This window comes from Coregonus lavaretus (genome assembly GCF_964263955.1).
Source record: "Coregonus lavaretus genome assembly, chromosome: 3".
NCBI classification, from domain to species: Eukaryota; Metazoa; Chordata; class Actinopteri; order Salmoniformes; family Salmonidae; genus Coregonus; species Coregonus lavaretus.
The window spans coordinates 6,686,212-6,704,854 of record NC_139990.1 but is presented as its reverse complement, the minus strand read 5'-3'; the positions used below and the strand labels follow the sequence as shown (position 1 = coordinate 6,704,854).

General features: G+C 45.8%; 1 protein-coding gene across 1 annotated transcript in view; it reads right to left on the bottom strand.

Moving 5' to 3' along the window:
• The window catches only part of tinagl1 (tubulointerstitial nephritis antigen-like 1), a 44,569-nt gene extending 32,107 nt beyond the window's left edge, over positions 1-12,462 (bottom strand). Inside the window, exons 1-3 of the mRNA XM_084158373.1 lie at positions 12,332-12,462; positions 7,617-7,927; positions 388-454 (exon numbers count right to left, since the gene is read on the bottom strand). Of these exons, the coding sequence (XP_084014499.1) occupies positions 388-454; positions 7,617-7,920 (371 nt within the window). The 5' untranslated portion in view covers positions 7,921-7,927; positions 12,332-12,462. The remainder of the gene's footprint in view (positions 1-387; positions 455-7,616; positions 7,928-12,331) is intronic.
• Between the last annotated feature and the right edge of the window lie 6,181 nt (positions 12,463-18,643).

The following is an 18,643-nucleotide window of genomic DNA, read 5'->3' as shown; positions in this document are numbered from 1 at the left end:
ATTTTGCCCGATGTTGCCTAATGTTGCCCAATGCTAAGTGCTGTATTGTAGTGTGATGTGATGCCATGTCTTGCCATTGTTTTCTAAGGCTGCTTGTTTGATAAGATGCAAGACTCTTTCATTCGATGAAGGCGATAGCTAGCTACAATAACCCAAATGAATGAACAGGGGTCCCAAGATTATGTAGAAGAGTTATGAATGAGACAGCATCATGAGAAAAGGCCCCAAAACTCTCCATGGAAACGTGGCTGTCTGTGGTACAACCAGAACGGTCATGTCATCAGAAGAGATGTAAAGAAAGGAAGAGAGAGAGGAGAAAGAGGACGATTTGAAGGAGAGATAAAGGTATATAGAGAGGAAAGAGAGAAAGCGGTTAGAGACACTTACCATAAGTTGCAGTTCTCTTTGTATGTTTGTCCTGAGAGGAATTTGTGTCCGTTTCTTTCACAGGAGCCTTGAATGAAACAAAAGGAGGAAATTCGATAAGATGTTGCCAGAAGATAGGATCACATTAATGATTACTTTGATCCTGTTGTGGTGGAAGATCTGAGCGGCTGACTCAAAGAATCTCCTCACAACCCTCCCATGGATACACACACACACACTACACTACACTACAGACAGACACTCCACACTACAGACAGACACTCCACACTACAGACAGACACTCCACACTACAGACAGACACTCTACACTACAGACAGACACTCTACACTACAGACAGACACTCTACACTACAGACAGACACTCTACACTACAGACAGACACTCTACACTACAGACAGACACTCTACACTACAGACAGACACTCTACACTACAGACAGACACTCCACACTACAGACAGACACTCTACACTACAGACAGACACTCTACACTACAGACAGACACTCTACACTACAGACAGACACTCTACACTACAGACAGACACTCTACACTACAGACAGACACTCTACACTACAGACAGACACTCTACACTACAGACACACACTCCACACTACAGACAGACACTCTACACTACAGACAGACACTCTACATTACAGACAGACACTCTACACTACAGACAGACACTCCACACTACACACACACACTACACTACAGACACACACTCCACACTACAGACAGACACTCTACACTACAGACAGACACTCTACACTACAGACAGACACTCTACACTACAGACAGACACTCTACACTACAGACAGACACTCTACACTACAGACAGACACTCTACACTACAGACAGACACTCTACACTACAGACACACACTCCACACTACAGACAGACACTCTACACTACAGACAGACACTCTACATTACAGACAGACACTCTACACTACAGACAGACACTCCACACTACACACACACACTACACTACAGACACACACTCCACACTACAGACAGACACTCTACACTACAGACAGACACTCTACACTACAGACACACACTCTACACTACAGACAGACACTCCACACTACAGACAGACACTCCACACTACAGACAGACACTCTACACTACAGACACACACTCTACACTACAGACACACACTCTACATTACAGACAGACACTCCACACTACAGACAGACAGACACTCTTAGCTACAGACACACACTCCACACTACAGACAGACACTCCACACTACAGACAGACACTCCACACTACAGACAGACACTCTACACTACAGACAGACACTCTACACTACAGACAGACAGACACTCTTAGCTACAGACACACACTCCACACTACAGACAGACACTCCATACTACAGACAGACACTCTACACTACAGACAGACACTCTAAGCTACAGACACACACTCTACACTACAGACAGACACTCCACACTACAGACACACACTCCACACTACAGACAGACACTCCACACTACAGACAGACACTCCACACTACAGACAGACACTCCACACTACAGACAGACACTCCACACTACAGACAGACACTCCACACTACAGACACACACTCTACACTACAGACACACACTCCACACTACAGACAGACACTCCACACTACAAAGTGTGTAGTGAGAGAGTTAACAGTAACACCCTGGCTGTGAGGTGGGTCTGGGGAACCCTGAGCTGCAGTAATCTGCTGTTGGAATGTCCTGTTGGCTTTTATCCTCTGTTTCCCAGAATACCAGGTCCTCAAACGCCTCATGCCTTAACGAACTTCATTACATACACACACACACACATATACACACACGCACACGCAAACGCACAAGTGCACACACACACACGCACAAGCACACACACACACACATACACATTAAATGACAACCCTGCCACCTCCACCGGGTCTGCAGGGGACAGGGGCGCCACTCTTCCCCACACCTCCCACCCCTCACTGGACAGAGACAAAACCCACACACCCATTTAGCCTCCAGAGGTGTGGTAACAGTATAGGGTTGGACATGCGATTGAGTTTGAATCAAAAAATGTAGTATAAATGTCTTATTCCTATTGTTTTATTATTCCAGGTATTCTCAAAACTATTTCCTTTCCAATGTTTTTTATTGTCAACAAAGGTTTACAGAATCATTTCAATGTCCAGTTCAAGTCCTGGACTGACTGAGATAGACATTTACACCATCTCTGGTGACCCCTCCCCTCTACCTCTCCTCTAGTGCTAGGAGGAGGAGGATCAGAAGCTGCCGCTGAGCTGTTCTGTTTTGAGCTGTCCTGTTCTGTGCTGTTCTTTTCTGAGCTGTTCTGTGCTGTTCTGTTCTGTTCTGTGCTGTGCTGTTCTGTGCTGTTCTGTTCTGAGCTGTGCTGTTCTGAGCTGTTCTGTTCCATGCTGTTCTGAGCTGTTCTGTTCTGTTCTGAGCTGTGCTGTTCTGAGCTGTTCTGAGCTGTGCTGTTCTGTGCTGTTCTGTGCTGTTATGTGCTGTTCTGTTTTATGATGTGCTGTTCTGTGCTGTTCTATTCTGTGCTGTTCTGAGCTGTGCTGTTCTGAGCTGTGCTGTTCTGTGCTGTTCTGTGCTATTCTATGCTGTTCTGTGCTGTTCTGTGCTGTTCCGTGCTCTTCTATGCTGTTCTGTGCTGTTCTGTTTTGTGATGTGCTGTTCTTTGCTCTGCTGATCTGTGCTGTTCTGTTTTGTGTTGTGCTGTTCTGTTCTGTGAAATAGTTTTGGACTTCATCCCACAGTATTTGTCTGAGCTGCTCTCTGATAAGGTGAGCTGAGAGATAGTGAGAGAGAACGTGAGGTAGAGAGAGTGAGAAATGAAGGTGTCACTCCTTTCTGTTCCCCCCACCTCCCACAGGCTAAGGCAGCATTTCCCAAATCGGTCCTGGGGACCCCAAAGGGTGCACGTTTAGTTTTTTTGCCCTAGCACTACACAGCTGATTCAAATAATCAAACGTGATGATTAGTTGATTATTTCAATCAGCTGTGTAGTGCTAGGGCAAAAACCAACACATGCACCCTTTGGGGTCCTCAGGACCGAGTTTGTGAAACCCTGGGCTAAGGTGTGATTGTGTGTGTATGTGTATGTGTGTGTGTGCACGGGTGTGTGTGTGTGTGTGTGTGTGTGTGTGTGAACATGCCCCATGTTGTCTAGTGAGCACATACCTGCCTCGTCCTCTCCCTGCCTCCTGTCCCATTCCTGTCGCTTATCGCTCCCTCCCTCTGCATAGCGCGCATTCTTTCTCCTGACCTCCATTCATACATCCCTCCCTCCCTGGACTCCCCCCTCCCTCTGTCTCAGACTAATAAGAAGACCACTGTTCCTGGGTTTATTCTCAGGTACGGCCCTGCTGCCACTGGAACTTTTTACACCTCTGCAACAACTAGCAGAGATATACTGGATGTGGAGCATAATAACCAGTGTGCTTATTCATATTTCACAGGCCAATGTGACCTCCTACCTAGAGCGTTATCGAATTGTAAAGCGTCTGTGACAACTGAACAAATAACTTTGCCTGTGCGTATAAGATTAGCAGTTGGTAGTTGCTATTCATTCAGTAGTCCTATAGTAGCCACTCAGTGTGGGCCTGTCAGTGGGGATAGGGTTAGGTTGGGGCATGTCAGTAGGGCTAGGGTTAGGTTGGGGCATGTCAGTAGGGCTAGGGTTAGGTTGGGGCATGTCAGTAGGGCTAGGGTTAGGTTGGGGCATGTCAGTAGGGCTAGGGTTAGGTTGGGGCATGTCAGTAGGGCTAGGGTTAGGTTGGGGCATGTCAGTAGGGCTAGGGTTAGGTTGGGGCATGTCAGTAGGGCTAGGGTTAGGTTGGGGCCTGTCAGTAGGGCTAGGGTTAGTGGGTTATTATGCCTTTGGCTACAGTAGTCTCCCACTGTACTGGGCCTTTCTGTCTTAATCCTAAATGGAAGGCCCATACACACACCCACCCTCCACACACACACCCACCCTCCACACACACACCCACCCTCCACACACTCACCCACCCTCCACACACACACACACACACCCTCCACACACACACACACACACACACCCTCCACACACACACACACCCACCCTCCACACACACACACACCCACCCTCCACACACCCACCCACCCACCCTCCACACACACACCCTCCACACACACACCCACCCTCCACACACACACACACCTACCCTCCACACACACACACCCACCCTCCACACACACACACACACACCCTCCACACACACACACACCCTCCACACACACACACACCCTCCACACACACACACCCACCCTCCACACACACACACACACCCTCCACACACACACACACACACCCTCCACACACACACACACACACACCCACCCTCCACACATACACACACACACACCCACCCTCCACACACACACACACACACCCTCCACACACACACACACACACACCCTCCACACACACACACACCCACCCTCCACACACACACACACACCCACCCTCCACACACACACACACCCACCCTCCACACACACACACACACCCACCCTCCACACACACACACACCCTCCACAAACACACCCACACACCCTCCACACACATACACACCCACCCTCCACACACACACCCACCCTCCACACACACACACACACACCCTCCACACACACACCCACCCTCCACACACACACACACCCACCCTCCACACACACACACACCCACCCTCCACACACACACACACACACACACCCTCCACACACACACACACCCTCCACACACACACACACACCCTCCACACACACACCCACCCTCCACACACACACCCACCCTCCACACACACACACCCACCCTCCACACACACACACACACACCCTCCACACACACACACCCACCCTCCACACACACACCCACCCTCCACACACACACACACACACACCCTCCACACACACACACACACACCCACCCTCCACACACACACACACCCTCCACAAACACACCCACACACCCTCCACACACATACACACCCACCCTCCACACACACACACACCCTCCACACACACACACCCACCCTCCATACACACACCCACCCTCCACACACACACCCACCCTCCACACACACACCCACCCTCCACACACTCACCCACCCTCCACACACACACACAAACACCCTCCACACACACACACACACACACACCCTCCACACACACACACACCCACCCTCCACACACACACACACCCACCCTCCACACACCCACCCACCCACCCTCCACACACACACCCTCCACACACACACCCACCCTCCACACACACACACACCTACCCTCCACACACACACACCCACCCTCCACACACACACACACACACCCTCCACACACACACACACCCTCCACACACACACACACCCTCCACACACACACACCCACCCTCCACACACACACACACACCCTCCACACACACACACACACACCCTCCACACACACACACACACACCCACCCTCCACACATACACACACACACACCCACCCTCCACACACACACACACACACCCTCCACACACACACACACACACACCCTCCACACACACACACACCCACCCTCCACACACACACACACACCCACCCTCCACACACACACCCACCCTCCACACACACACACACCCACCCTCCACACACACACACACACCCACCCTCCACACACACACACACCCTCCACAAACACACCCACACACCCTCCACACACATACACACCCACCCTCCACACACACACCCACCCTCCACACACACACACACACACCCTCCACACACACACCCACCCTCCACACACACACACACCCACCCTCCACACACACACACCCACCCTCCACACACACACACACACACACACCCTCCACACACACACACACCCTCCACACACACACACACACCCTCCACACACACACCCACCCTCCACACACACACCCACCCTCCACACACACACACCCACCCTCCACACACACACACACACACCCTCCACACACACACACACCCTCCACACACACACACCCACCCTCCACACACACACACCCACCCTCCACACACACACACACACCCTCCACACACACACACCCACCCTCCACACACACACCCACCCTCCACACACACACACACACACACCCTCCACACACACACACACACACCCACCCTCCACACACACACACACCCTCCACAAACACACCCACACACCCTCCACACACATACACACCCACCCTCCACACACACACACACCCTCCACACACACACACCCACCCTCCACACACACACCCACCCTCCACACACACACACACACCCTCCACACACACACACACACCCACCCTCCACACATACACACACACACACCCACCCTCCACACACACACACCCACCCTCCACACACACACCCACACCCTCCACACACACACACACCCACCCTCCACACACACACCCACCCTCCACACACACACACACCCACCCTCCACACACACACACACACACACCCTCCACACACACACACACCCTCCACAAACACACCCACACACCCTCCACACACATACACACCCACCCTCCACACACACACACACCCTCCACACACACACACAACCTCCACACACACACACACACACCCACCCTACACACACACACCCACCCTCCACACACACACACCCTCCACACACACACACACCCTCCACACACACACACCCACCCTCCACACACACACACACCCACCCTCCACACACACACACACACCCTCCACACACACACACACCCTCCACACACACACACACACCCTTCACACACACACACACACCCACCCTCCACACACACACCCACCCTCCACACACACCCACCCTCCACACACACACCCACCCTCCACACACACACACACACCCACCCTCCACACCCACACACACCCTCCACACACACACCCTCCACACCTACACACACCCACCCTCCACACACACACACCCACCCTCCACACACACACACACACACACCTTCCACACACATACACACACACACACCCTCCACACACACCCTCCATACACACACACACACACACCCTCCACACACACACACACACCCTCCACACACACACACCCTCCACACACACACACACACCCTCCACACACACACACACACCCTCCACACACACACACACACACCCACCCTCCACACACACACCCACCCTCCACACACACACACACCCTTTAACTTACCAATGAAAGGGGGTGAGATGCCCAGACAGTGGCCCCAGAAGTCGGGGCAGCAGTCGGAGACGGTGCGGTTACAGAACAGGTCACAGTAACAGATGGTGTCCAGGTAGGGCACCGTACACTGATCGTCCCGACCTGGGCAGCAGCCACCCCGCCGCTCGCAGTACGACCCAAACGGGTCCCTGATGCCCCCCATATGCAGCGTGCTCATCAGCTCCCTCTTGGTCCTCCTGGAAGTGCCTCTGGCCGCCATACTCTCCACCGCCACCAGGAGGAGCACCACAGCTGTGGCTGCTAGAAGCTTCATTATCACCCTGACAGAAGCGACAAAGAAGAACATCTGTTAGGATGCAGAAGTAGTTCTGTAGATAATCAGCCATTTTTCATAACCATAGGAGAATATAGTCTAAATCTAACAGTAATGGATTATTTTGGAATAAGATTAACAAAACCATGTGTTATAGGCCCAGTCCTGTAGACCATCAAGTGGGCCTAACACAGTAGGAGAATATAGTCTAAATCTAACAGTAACCCCTAAAGTCACCCTCAGTGGGTCATTTAACAGCTGGAGAGAGCGCTTAGGAAGATAGGAAGAGGAGGAGAATGAGGAGGAGGAGGAGGAGGAGGAGGAGGAGGAGGAGGAGGAGGAGGAGGAGGAGGAGGAGAAGGAGAAGGAGAAGGAGGAGGAGGAGAAGGAGGAGGAGGAGGAGGAGGAGGAGGAGGTTCATCTGGTCCCTTTATTAAACAATCCACTCACAATCTTCAACAGGGCCATAGAGTGTATCAAAAGCATCAACTAACTGTGATAACATACAACAACATATTGGATTTGATTTAAAGTGTGAACCTACTGTAAGCAACTGATGATTGAAGTACTGTATTTCTTTAAACCTCTTCCTGTGTTTAACAAGATCTTTTTGAATAAGGCCTGTCATGTAGGTGTAGATTATTTCAAAAGAACTAGTAAGAATAGTAACATAGCACCTTTTTATGTAATAAGTGTTTATAATCAACAAGAATGGACATATCGCTTTGTAAATTATGTAGCTTTGACATAAGTAAAAATTTCAAGGGACCTCTCAACAAAGCTTTAAAAATGCTACTACTCTTCAAATTAAATCTATAGCGGACAAAGGATGTGCTATTTCAATTTGGACAACTGTTAGCTAAAGCTACAAAGGTTAAACTGCCCTATATTGTTACTGTGTTTCAATTGCTTCAAGTCAGAGACATTGCTAGACTGTGTCCCAAATAACACCCTATTCCTTATAAAGTGCACTACTTTTGACCAGGGCCCGTAGGACTCTAGTCAAAAGTAGTGCACTATATAAGGAATCGGGTGCCATTTGGGATACAGCCTTTAAGTGGTATAAATATGGCTCTCTGGAGTCTCTTTGCTTAATAATTTGATGGATGCGGCCACACTAAAATAGCACTGAATGCTATACTTGACTTTTTATCTAAAGGGACATGCCACCAGGGCACAGTCAGAAACGAGGGGCATTACATTATTATCAGCTCCGTAGTATAATGTTATCATGTCGGTCCGGAAACAGACAAACTTCCTGCTGTCTGTCAGAGCTAATCTGTCACACTTCAGGAAATGTCCCGAAGAGCATGCCTCACTCTCTATCCTGTCCTACAGACCACATGTACAATGAGCTCCAAAAGTATTGGGACAGTGACACATTTTTTGTTGTTTTGGCTCTGTACTCCAGCACTTTGGATTTGAAATGATATGATGACTGTGAAGTTAAAGTGCAGACTGTCAGCTTTAATTTGAGGGTCGTTTTATCCATATCGGGTGAACCATTTAGAAATTACAGCACTTTTATTTACATAGTCACCCCATTATAGGGGACCAAAAGTATTGGGACAAATTCACTTATGTGTATTAAAGTAGCCAAAAGTTAAGTATTTGGTCCCATATTCATAGCCGCAAGCTTGTGACTCTACAAACTTGTTGGATGCATTTGCTGTTTGTTTTGGTTGTGTTTCAGATTATTTTGTGCCCAATAGAAATTAATGGTAAATACTGTATTGTGCCATTTTGGAGTCACTTTTATTGTAAATAAGAATATAATATGTTTCTAAACACTTCTACATTAATGTGGATGCTACCATAATTATGGATAGTCCTGAATGAATCATAAATAATGATGAGTGAGAAAGTTACAGACGCACAAAAATCATACCCCCAAGACATGCTAACCTCTCACCATTACAATAACAGGGGAGGTTAGCATTTTTTGGGGGGTATAATATTTATGCCTCTGTAACTTTCCCACACACACACACACACACACACACACACACACACACGGTGGCCAATGTTTGTCCGCACAATTGCTGTGTAGAGAGTGAGAGTGAAATGTGGGAGTTCATGCATCACTGAGTTTCAGCTTAGGAACAGGGGCTAATCAGGGATAACACACACATCAACAACAACTGCTGGGTTATTAAGGAGTGGTCAATATTATCTCCATGTCCATGTGGATGTGTTCCAGAATCCTCTGGGGTCTTTGTTGGAGAGCCAGACACGTCAACTGGAGTATAAATGGGATTATACAAGTGTTTGTGACTGAGTTGTGTGTACCCATGTATGTGTGTGTGTGTGTGTGTGTGTCTCTTTCTTTTATATGCATTCTACTGTATATTTAGATAGACATGATCTGCCATAGCCATATATACAGTGAGCTGCAAAAGTATTGGGACAGTTTGGGACAGTTTGTGTGTGTGTGTGTGTGTGTGTGATGTGTGTGTGTGCGTGTGTGTGTGTGTATGTGTGTGTGTGTGTGTGTGTGTGTGTGTGTGTGTGTGTGTGTGTGTGTGTGTGTGTGTGTCTGTGTGTGTGTGTGTGTGTATGTGTGTGTGTGTGTGTGTGTGTGTGTGTGTGTGTGCCTGTGTGTGTGTGTGTAGTTGGTGATGGTGTTGATGGTGGTGGTGATGGTGTTGATGGTTTTTGGTGATGCTGATGATGGTAGTTGGTTATGGTGTTGATGGTAGTGGTGATGGTGTTGATGGTGTTGATGATGATGATGATGGTTGGTGATGGTGTTGATGATGGTGTTGATGGTAGTTGGTGATAGTATTGATGGTGTTTGGTGATGGTGTTGATGGTGGTTGGTGATTGTGTTAATGGTAGTTGGTGATGGTGTTGATGGTGGTTGATGATGGTGTTGATGGTAGTGGTGATGGGCAAATTGAATGGGCAAATTGTGTCACATGTTTACCCTACATAATCTAGTAGAAGAATTCACATACAGGACATGCAATATGCTTTGGAAAGACAATGACTCTGAGAGGTGAAGAGCCGGTCTGAGGCAAAAGGCAAAAAAACCCACAAAAAGTTTAAAGGAAAACAGCCTGTATGGTGCAAATACAGCAAATACTTTCCATTATTGATCAAGCCAAGTAAACCTATTGATCAATAAACCTATTGATCAGTAAACCTATGTCCTCTGAGGTCTTACTTGCTAATCAAACTTTTCTTTGTAGACGGCAGCTTTGTCTTGTGTATCTAATCCCTGTGAATATGATATGGTCTGCTGGGTCCAGTCTGGTTCCAGTCTGACACGGGAGTGCCTCAGACATACAGAATGGCACGGTGCTGCAGTACTGTAGACATCTGTAGCCTTGCTGCTGCACACACACACACACACACACACACACACACTCACACACACAACCAGCTTATAGACATTACACAGTTATTATAACCCATAACGACTAGAAATCAAAGAGGGAGGCAGTGCCCTAGAACCAAATTCCTCCAGCTGTGCAACAACTTGAAGAGTCCATTGGCTGCCTGTTTTCCTCATACTGTATGGAGTCACTGAACAAGCTCAACACGCCCTGGTTTCATCTCACCTGGGCAGTATCATTCACTTGTTCTGAGACAGCCAGACAAACAACCACACACACACACACACACACACACACACACACACACACACACACCACCTCACATTATTTTCTCTCTCAACTCTTCAAATCCAGACAAAGACAGTCAGCTGAAACATTACTACAGGTCCCACTAGACTCAAGCACTCACAGTCAGTATCAGTCTAAAAGCATTTCAATGGAGTGAGGTATTTCTATAGAGTTCTAAGACAGTGTCATGGACTCCTTGAGTTCTGTTTACTTTTATTCACAAATCAAGACTACACTCAATAAAGAAACCATTTATTTTACAGGTGTCACACAAACCTCCCTTGGTATAACACAGGAGACATAGTCCAAAGACAAAGTTCACAATAATCATATTATGTAGGATATATAACAAGCTGTACACTCAGACATTTTTATGGCACTTTTATGGCACATATTCAAGTCTCATATGTTAGTATTATATGTGGGTTACATTACTGTTGTCATGTCCGTCCGACCAATCCACACCCTGAAAACAAACTATCCACAGAATCGGATTAGGAAACCTGTATGTAACTGAACCAAAATGCTTGTTACAGATACATTATCATAAAACTAGCATGGCAAGAAAATCCAACTAGTTTGTAAACATACAATTTATTCAGTGGTTTACCATCAAAAGTACTTCCAAACAAGCCATCCAAGCCTTGTGTAAATTTGTCCAAAACAATGGATTATGACCTGAAACCTGCACCTGCCTGATCTGGCACACAGTGAGAGAGAGGATCAGAGGTGGTTAGGAAAGAGGTACGTAACAGGGGAACAAGTTCAATAAAATATCTTCTTACCTTGTATGTGTGTTCTGTGAAATATCTCTCCCTCTTCTTGTTTGTAATCCAATGGAAAACACAGTCCTGTGAAATCTGATATTCTTTCCTGCTGCTCTCTCCTCTCAGTAACTAGAGAAAGTATTTCTCTCCCTCACTCTCTCTCTCTCTTCTTTCACTCAGGCACTGTATAGTCAGGCTAAGCCACTGAGTTCTATATACAGCCACTGAGTAAGAACAAACCACTCCTCCCCACCCCCTTCACATTCACTCTCTCTCTCTCTCTCTCTCTCTCTCCCTCTCTCGCTCTCTCCTCCCACCCCCTTCACATTCAGTCTCTCTCTCTCTCTCTCTCTCTGCCCTATCACCCTACCTCCTCCATAGTACATGCTTTATCTCAATTCGATTCAATTTAAGGGCTTAATTGGCATGGGAAACATATGTTAACATTGCCAAAAGCAAGTGAAGTAGATAATAAACAAAAGTGAAATAAACAATAAAAATTAACAGTAAACATTACACTCAGAAGATCCAAAAGAATAAAGACATGTCAAATGTCATATTACGTGTATACGGTGTTGTAACAATGTGCAAATAGTTAAAGTACAAATGAGAAAATAAACAAACATAAATATGGATTGTATTTACAATGGTGTTTGTTCTTCACTGGTTGCCCTTTTCTTGTGGTAACAGGTCACAAATCTTGCTGCTGTGATGGCACACTGTGGTATTTCACCCAGTAGATATGGGAGTCTATGAAAATTGGGTTTGTTTTCAAATTCTTTGTAGATCTGTGTAATCTGAGGGAAATATGTGTCTCTGATATGGTCATACATTTTGCAGGAGGTTAGGAAGTGCAGCTCAGTTTCTACCTCATTTTGTGGGCAGTGTGCACATAGCCTGTCTTCTCTTGAGAGCCAGGTCTGCCTACGGCGGCCTTTCTCAATAGCAAGGCTATGCTCACTGAGTCTGTACATAGTCAAAGCTTTCCTTAAGTTTGGGTCAGTCACAGTGGTCAGGTATTGTGCCACTGTGTACTCTCTGTTTAGGGCCAAATAGCATTCTAGTTTGCTCTGTTTTTTTGTTAATTCTTTCCAATGTGTCAAGTAATTCTCTTTTTGTTTTCTCATGATTTGGTTGGGTCTAAATGTGTTGTTGTCCTGGGGCTCTGTGGGGTCTGTTTGTGTTTTTGAACAGAGCCCCAGGACCAGCTTGCTTAGGGGACTCTTCTCCAAGTTAATATCTCTGTAGCTCAGTTGGTAGAGCATGGCACTTGCAACGCCAGGGTTGTGGGTTCGTTTCCCACGGGGGGCCAGTATGAAAATGTATGCACTCACTAACTGTCAGTCGCTCTGGATAAGAGCGTCTGCTAAATGACTAAAATGTAAATGTAGGTGATGGCTTTGTTATGGAAGGTTTTGGAATAATTTCCTTTTAAGTGGTTATAGAATTTAACTGCTCTTTTCTGGATTTTGATAATTAGTGGGTATCGGCCTAATTCTGCTCTGCATGCATGCATTTTATTTTATTTTTTTCGTTGTGTCTCATATAATCAAATGTTTTTAAATTGCAAATGGTTTATAGCATAAATACTGATTGATTATAAATATTGACAGAACTTGTCAATATTGTAATTACATTTTAAATAAGAATTACATAATTTTCCTAGGGTAGACTTTGGCACTAATTATAGGCTACAGTTGCCAGGCAACTTTGTGAGATTAGAAATAATCTTACAATCAAAATGCTTAGGGGTATGTAAGTTATAGCAGAGGTAACATTAATGAAGTGTATTCATGTGAGGAGGTGGATGTGAACCCAGATCTCCTGCTTGTCAAAACACTGCTTTACCCCACTCAGCCAGTCTTCAGGAGTAAACTACTGTGCTGAACCACCCTTCTTACACTGATCACATGGTGACCAATTCAGACTTGAGATAAGTAGACTTAACAATGCAATTAAAAATTGACCACTTTAAATCAACTTATCTCAAGTCTGAAAAGGGCATAGGGAGAATGTTTTTGTGTGAAATTCCACTTTTATTTTTTCATACCTTCATATCAGAATACAAATGTTTAGATTAAAGGAAAAATATGAACTTCAAACATTGTGATTCTGTACTGTTCAACATTCCCCCAGTCTGAGGCGTAGAGGTGAAAGGAGGGCATTCGTGGGCTGGTGTGCCCTCTAACAAACTCTATGGTCAAGTATAAAAACATGAGCGTTTGCGGGCGCCTCCCCTGTATTCTGGCCTTTCACGTACTTAGACAGAAAGTATGCGTCAAGGAAAACGTCAGTACACAATGTTCTCACATTGAAGAAGGAAACAGAAAAGGAATTCACTCAATAAGAACATTTGTTTTGTATAGCATGTTGGCCACTAATGCTAATAGTCCAAGTAAAACAGCCATTTTGATTAATTGATCAATTTTCTTGATGCTACATGTAGTTGGTAATTGACACCTCATTGTTTGCACCTTTCACACTTTGTTATGCAAATTAAGGCCTGCTTTTCAGTTAATACTGCTGGCTTGTTTGCCTACTAGCTTTATGAGTTCTATCTACTGTTTGATGTGTACCCCACATACTATATGCTACACTATATAGCCACTGCCATTTTAACCTGCTCTAGCTTTGGCCTACCACACCACGTTATTGCATCCCACTTTTGACATTCATATTGTAATCTCATTACTATATTTGCATAGCTTAAGTATTTTATTTTTGCATATTGCTGTTGATATGTTAAATAATTACATTCATATTGCAATTTATTAATATTATAGCATTTGATAACCTAATTATACATTCATGTACTGTCATCATTGCTTGCTATTATTAGCTATTTCTCTGTCTCCCTGCAGAAAAACAAACATACTACGTTACCCACCGGCTGGCCAATCCTAACCAAAGTCAATCAAGACCAGGATCACAGTCTAATGCCAACTGAACTGTCAACTGTCAACCATATAATCTAACTTAACTGTAGTGTGATTCAATTCATCTGAATATAAAGACTCAGGTCAGGACATCAGCATAAAGGTGGATCGCATTGAGCCCTGGGCTGAAGTCTTTGAAGTTTTGTGTGAGTGCTACTGCTAACATTAGCAGTCATCATATAATGCCACATTTCTGTTGATTTTGAGGAATATGATAAATACCATAGCTCTTTGAACATTCTTCATCAATATCATTTTTTAAGACTTTCAATGTTTTGTCATTTGATAATTAGTAAATAAAATATAAAGCATTTGAAGCTTCAATCATGTCTTGAAAAAGTTAATTTTGTACTCAATTATTATCCTGGACAAACGTAATTTGTATTTTCACAAAACCTATTTTTGTCATTTGAGCATAATACTGTCCATTTGACCTTCTGGAATTACCGATGAAGAGTTTGTAAACACACCATATACAGTGCATTCAGAGAGTATTCAGACACCTTGACTTTTTCCAAATGTTGTTACGTTACAGCCTTATTCTAAAATGGATTCAACCCTCAGCAATCTACACACAATACCCCATAATGACAAAGCGAAAACAGGTTTTTCAATTTTTTTGCAAATTTATAAAAATGTAAAACAGAAATATCTTATTTACATAAGTATTCAGACCCTTTGCTATGAGACTCGAAATTGAGCTCAGGTGCATCCTGTTTCCAATGAGTATCCTTGAGATGTTTCTACAACTTGATTGGAGTCCACCTGTGGTAAATTCAATTGATTGGACATGATTTGGAAAGGCACACAACTGTCTATAAAAAGTCCCACAGTTGACAGTGCACGTCAGAGCAAAAACCAAGCCATGAGGTCGAAGGAATTGTCCGTAGAGCTCCGAGACAGGATTGTGTCAAGGCACAGATCTGGGAAAGGGTACCAAAAGATGTCTGCAGCATTGAAGGTCCCCAAGAACACTGTGGCCTCCATCATTCTTAAATGGAAGAAGTTTGAAACCACCAAGACTCTTCCTAGAGCTGACCGCCTGGCCAAACTGAGCAATCGGGGGAGAAGGGCCTTGGTCAGGGAGGTGACCAAGAACCCGATGGTCACTCTGACAGAGCTCTAGAGTTCCTCTGTGGAGATGGGAGAAACTTCCAGAAGGATAACCATCTCTGCAGCACTCCACCAATCAGGCTTTTATGGTAGAGTGGCCAGACGGAAGCCACTCCTCAGTAAAAGGCACATGACAGCCTGCTTGGAGTTTGCCAAAAGGCACCTAAAGACTCTCAGACCATGAGAAACAAGATTCTCTGGTCTGATGAAACCAATATTGAACTCTTTGGCCTGAATGCCAAGTTTCACGTCTGGAGGAAACCTGGCACCATCCCTACGGCGAAGCATGGGGGTGGCAGCATCAGGCTGTGGGGTTGTTTTTCAGTGGCAGGGAGACTAGTCAGGATCAAGGCAAAGATGAACGGAGCTAAGTACAGAGAGATCCTTGATGAAAACCTGCTCCAGAGCGCTCAGGACCTCAGACTGGGGCGAAGGTTCACCTACCAATAGGACAATGACCCTAAGCACACAGCCAAGACAACGCAGGATTGCCTCGGGACAAGTCTCTGAATGTCCTTGAGTGGCTCAGCCAGAGCCCGGACTTGAACCCGATCGAACATCTCTGGAGAGACCTGAAAATATTTGTGTAGCAACGCTCCCCATCCAACCTGACAGAGCTTGAGAGGATCTGCAGAGAAGAATGGGAGAAACTCCCCAAATACAGGTGTGTCAAGCTTGTAGCGTCATACCCAAGAAGACTCGAGGCTGTAATCGCTGCCAAAGGTCCTTCAACAAAGTACTGAAGGGTCTGAATACTTATGTAAATATGATATTTCCATTTTTATGTATTTTAAATTAGCAAACATTTCTAAAAAGGGGTCTGAATACTTTCCAAAGGCACTGTAAGAGCAGGGAATACACAACAAGTGGAGAGACTCCCATTTACAATATTTGGAAACTCCAGAATAAGAGATCTAATTCTGCACTAGACAGGATGTGAAACACCATCATAGTGTTTAGGAGCTTTAGAGAGAGAAAACAGCACCGAAAGAGAAGGGATCTAATTCTGCACTACACAGTACTCAAAACACCATAAGAGTGTTTTCAACCTTTTCCGGGTTAAGGCTCCCAGTCTCTGGCAAGGTGTTGCACAACTCTTGATTATATGGTGTAACAACACACCATGTTTCAGAACACCTCAGGATGAAGGTTTCAGAACACCTTTCAATCTGTCTTAATACCCTCACAATCATGTGTTTCAATACTCCAGCAAAGTTAAGGTTTCGTCTCCTTTAAGGTGGTGGCAGCTCAGTTGCCACTAGTTTTAGTGTTACAAAGCATTTCATTTTTACAGGGTGTCTATGTACGGTGTTGTAACAATATGCAAATAGTTGAAGTATGAAAGGGAAAATAAATAGACAGATAAATATAGTTTGTATTTACAATGGTGTTTGTGCTTCACTGGTTGCCCTCTCTCTCTCTCTCTCTCTCTCTCTCTCTCTCTCTCTCTCTCTCTCTCTCTCTCTCTCTCTCTCTCTCTCTCTCTCTCTCTCTCTCTCTCTCTCTCCTACCTCAAGTTTATCTCTTCTTCATATCTCCTATCAGATTTGAAGGTGGAAAAAAATGGGATATTGTTTCTACTCTAACACCCTCTCTTCATGCCTCTCCTATGAGGCAGCTCCAAATCTAGTTTTGAGTAAACCTAAGCAAGTTCTTCTCAAAAACAACTGCTGTTTATTTGGTCCCTGTGATTTAGATTTCTTAGCTTGTGATGTAACCAGTCATCCACTTGTTTCACGTTGGCAGTGACCACCTACCTACCTCTTAGTGGTCACTACTAGAACAACTTCACTAAGGGTGTTTTGAAAATACTCACATGTACTGTGGTTAGCAAAGCAAGTGAACAACTTATGATCACTCAAATGACAAAGGAAGGACAATAAAAAAAACTTTGCTACAATATGTCCACCATCTAGAGGATTTAGTTTTGTTTTCTTCCGCATAGAATTTTCTAGACAGTTTTAATTGTCGCCCTAAAACAACCTAAATCTGTCCCCAGAGAGAGAGGGGTGGGGGGGGGGGGCTTCTCCAGACACACATATGTGCCCTAGTAGCCCCCAGTGTGACCAATCAATACTGTTAAAAACACAATCAATACCACACACAGCATGGGGAGAGGGGATAGGGGAGAGGGGACAGGGGAGAGGAAGGAGAGGGGATAGGGGACAGGAGAGAGGGGACAGGGGAGAGGAGAGGAGAGGGGAGAGGAAGGAGAGGGGATAGGGGACAGGGGAGAGGAAGGAGAGGGGAGAGGAAGGAGAGGGGAGAGGAAGGAGAGGGG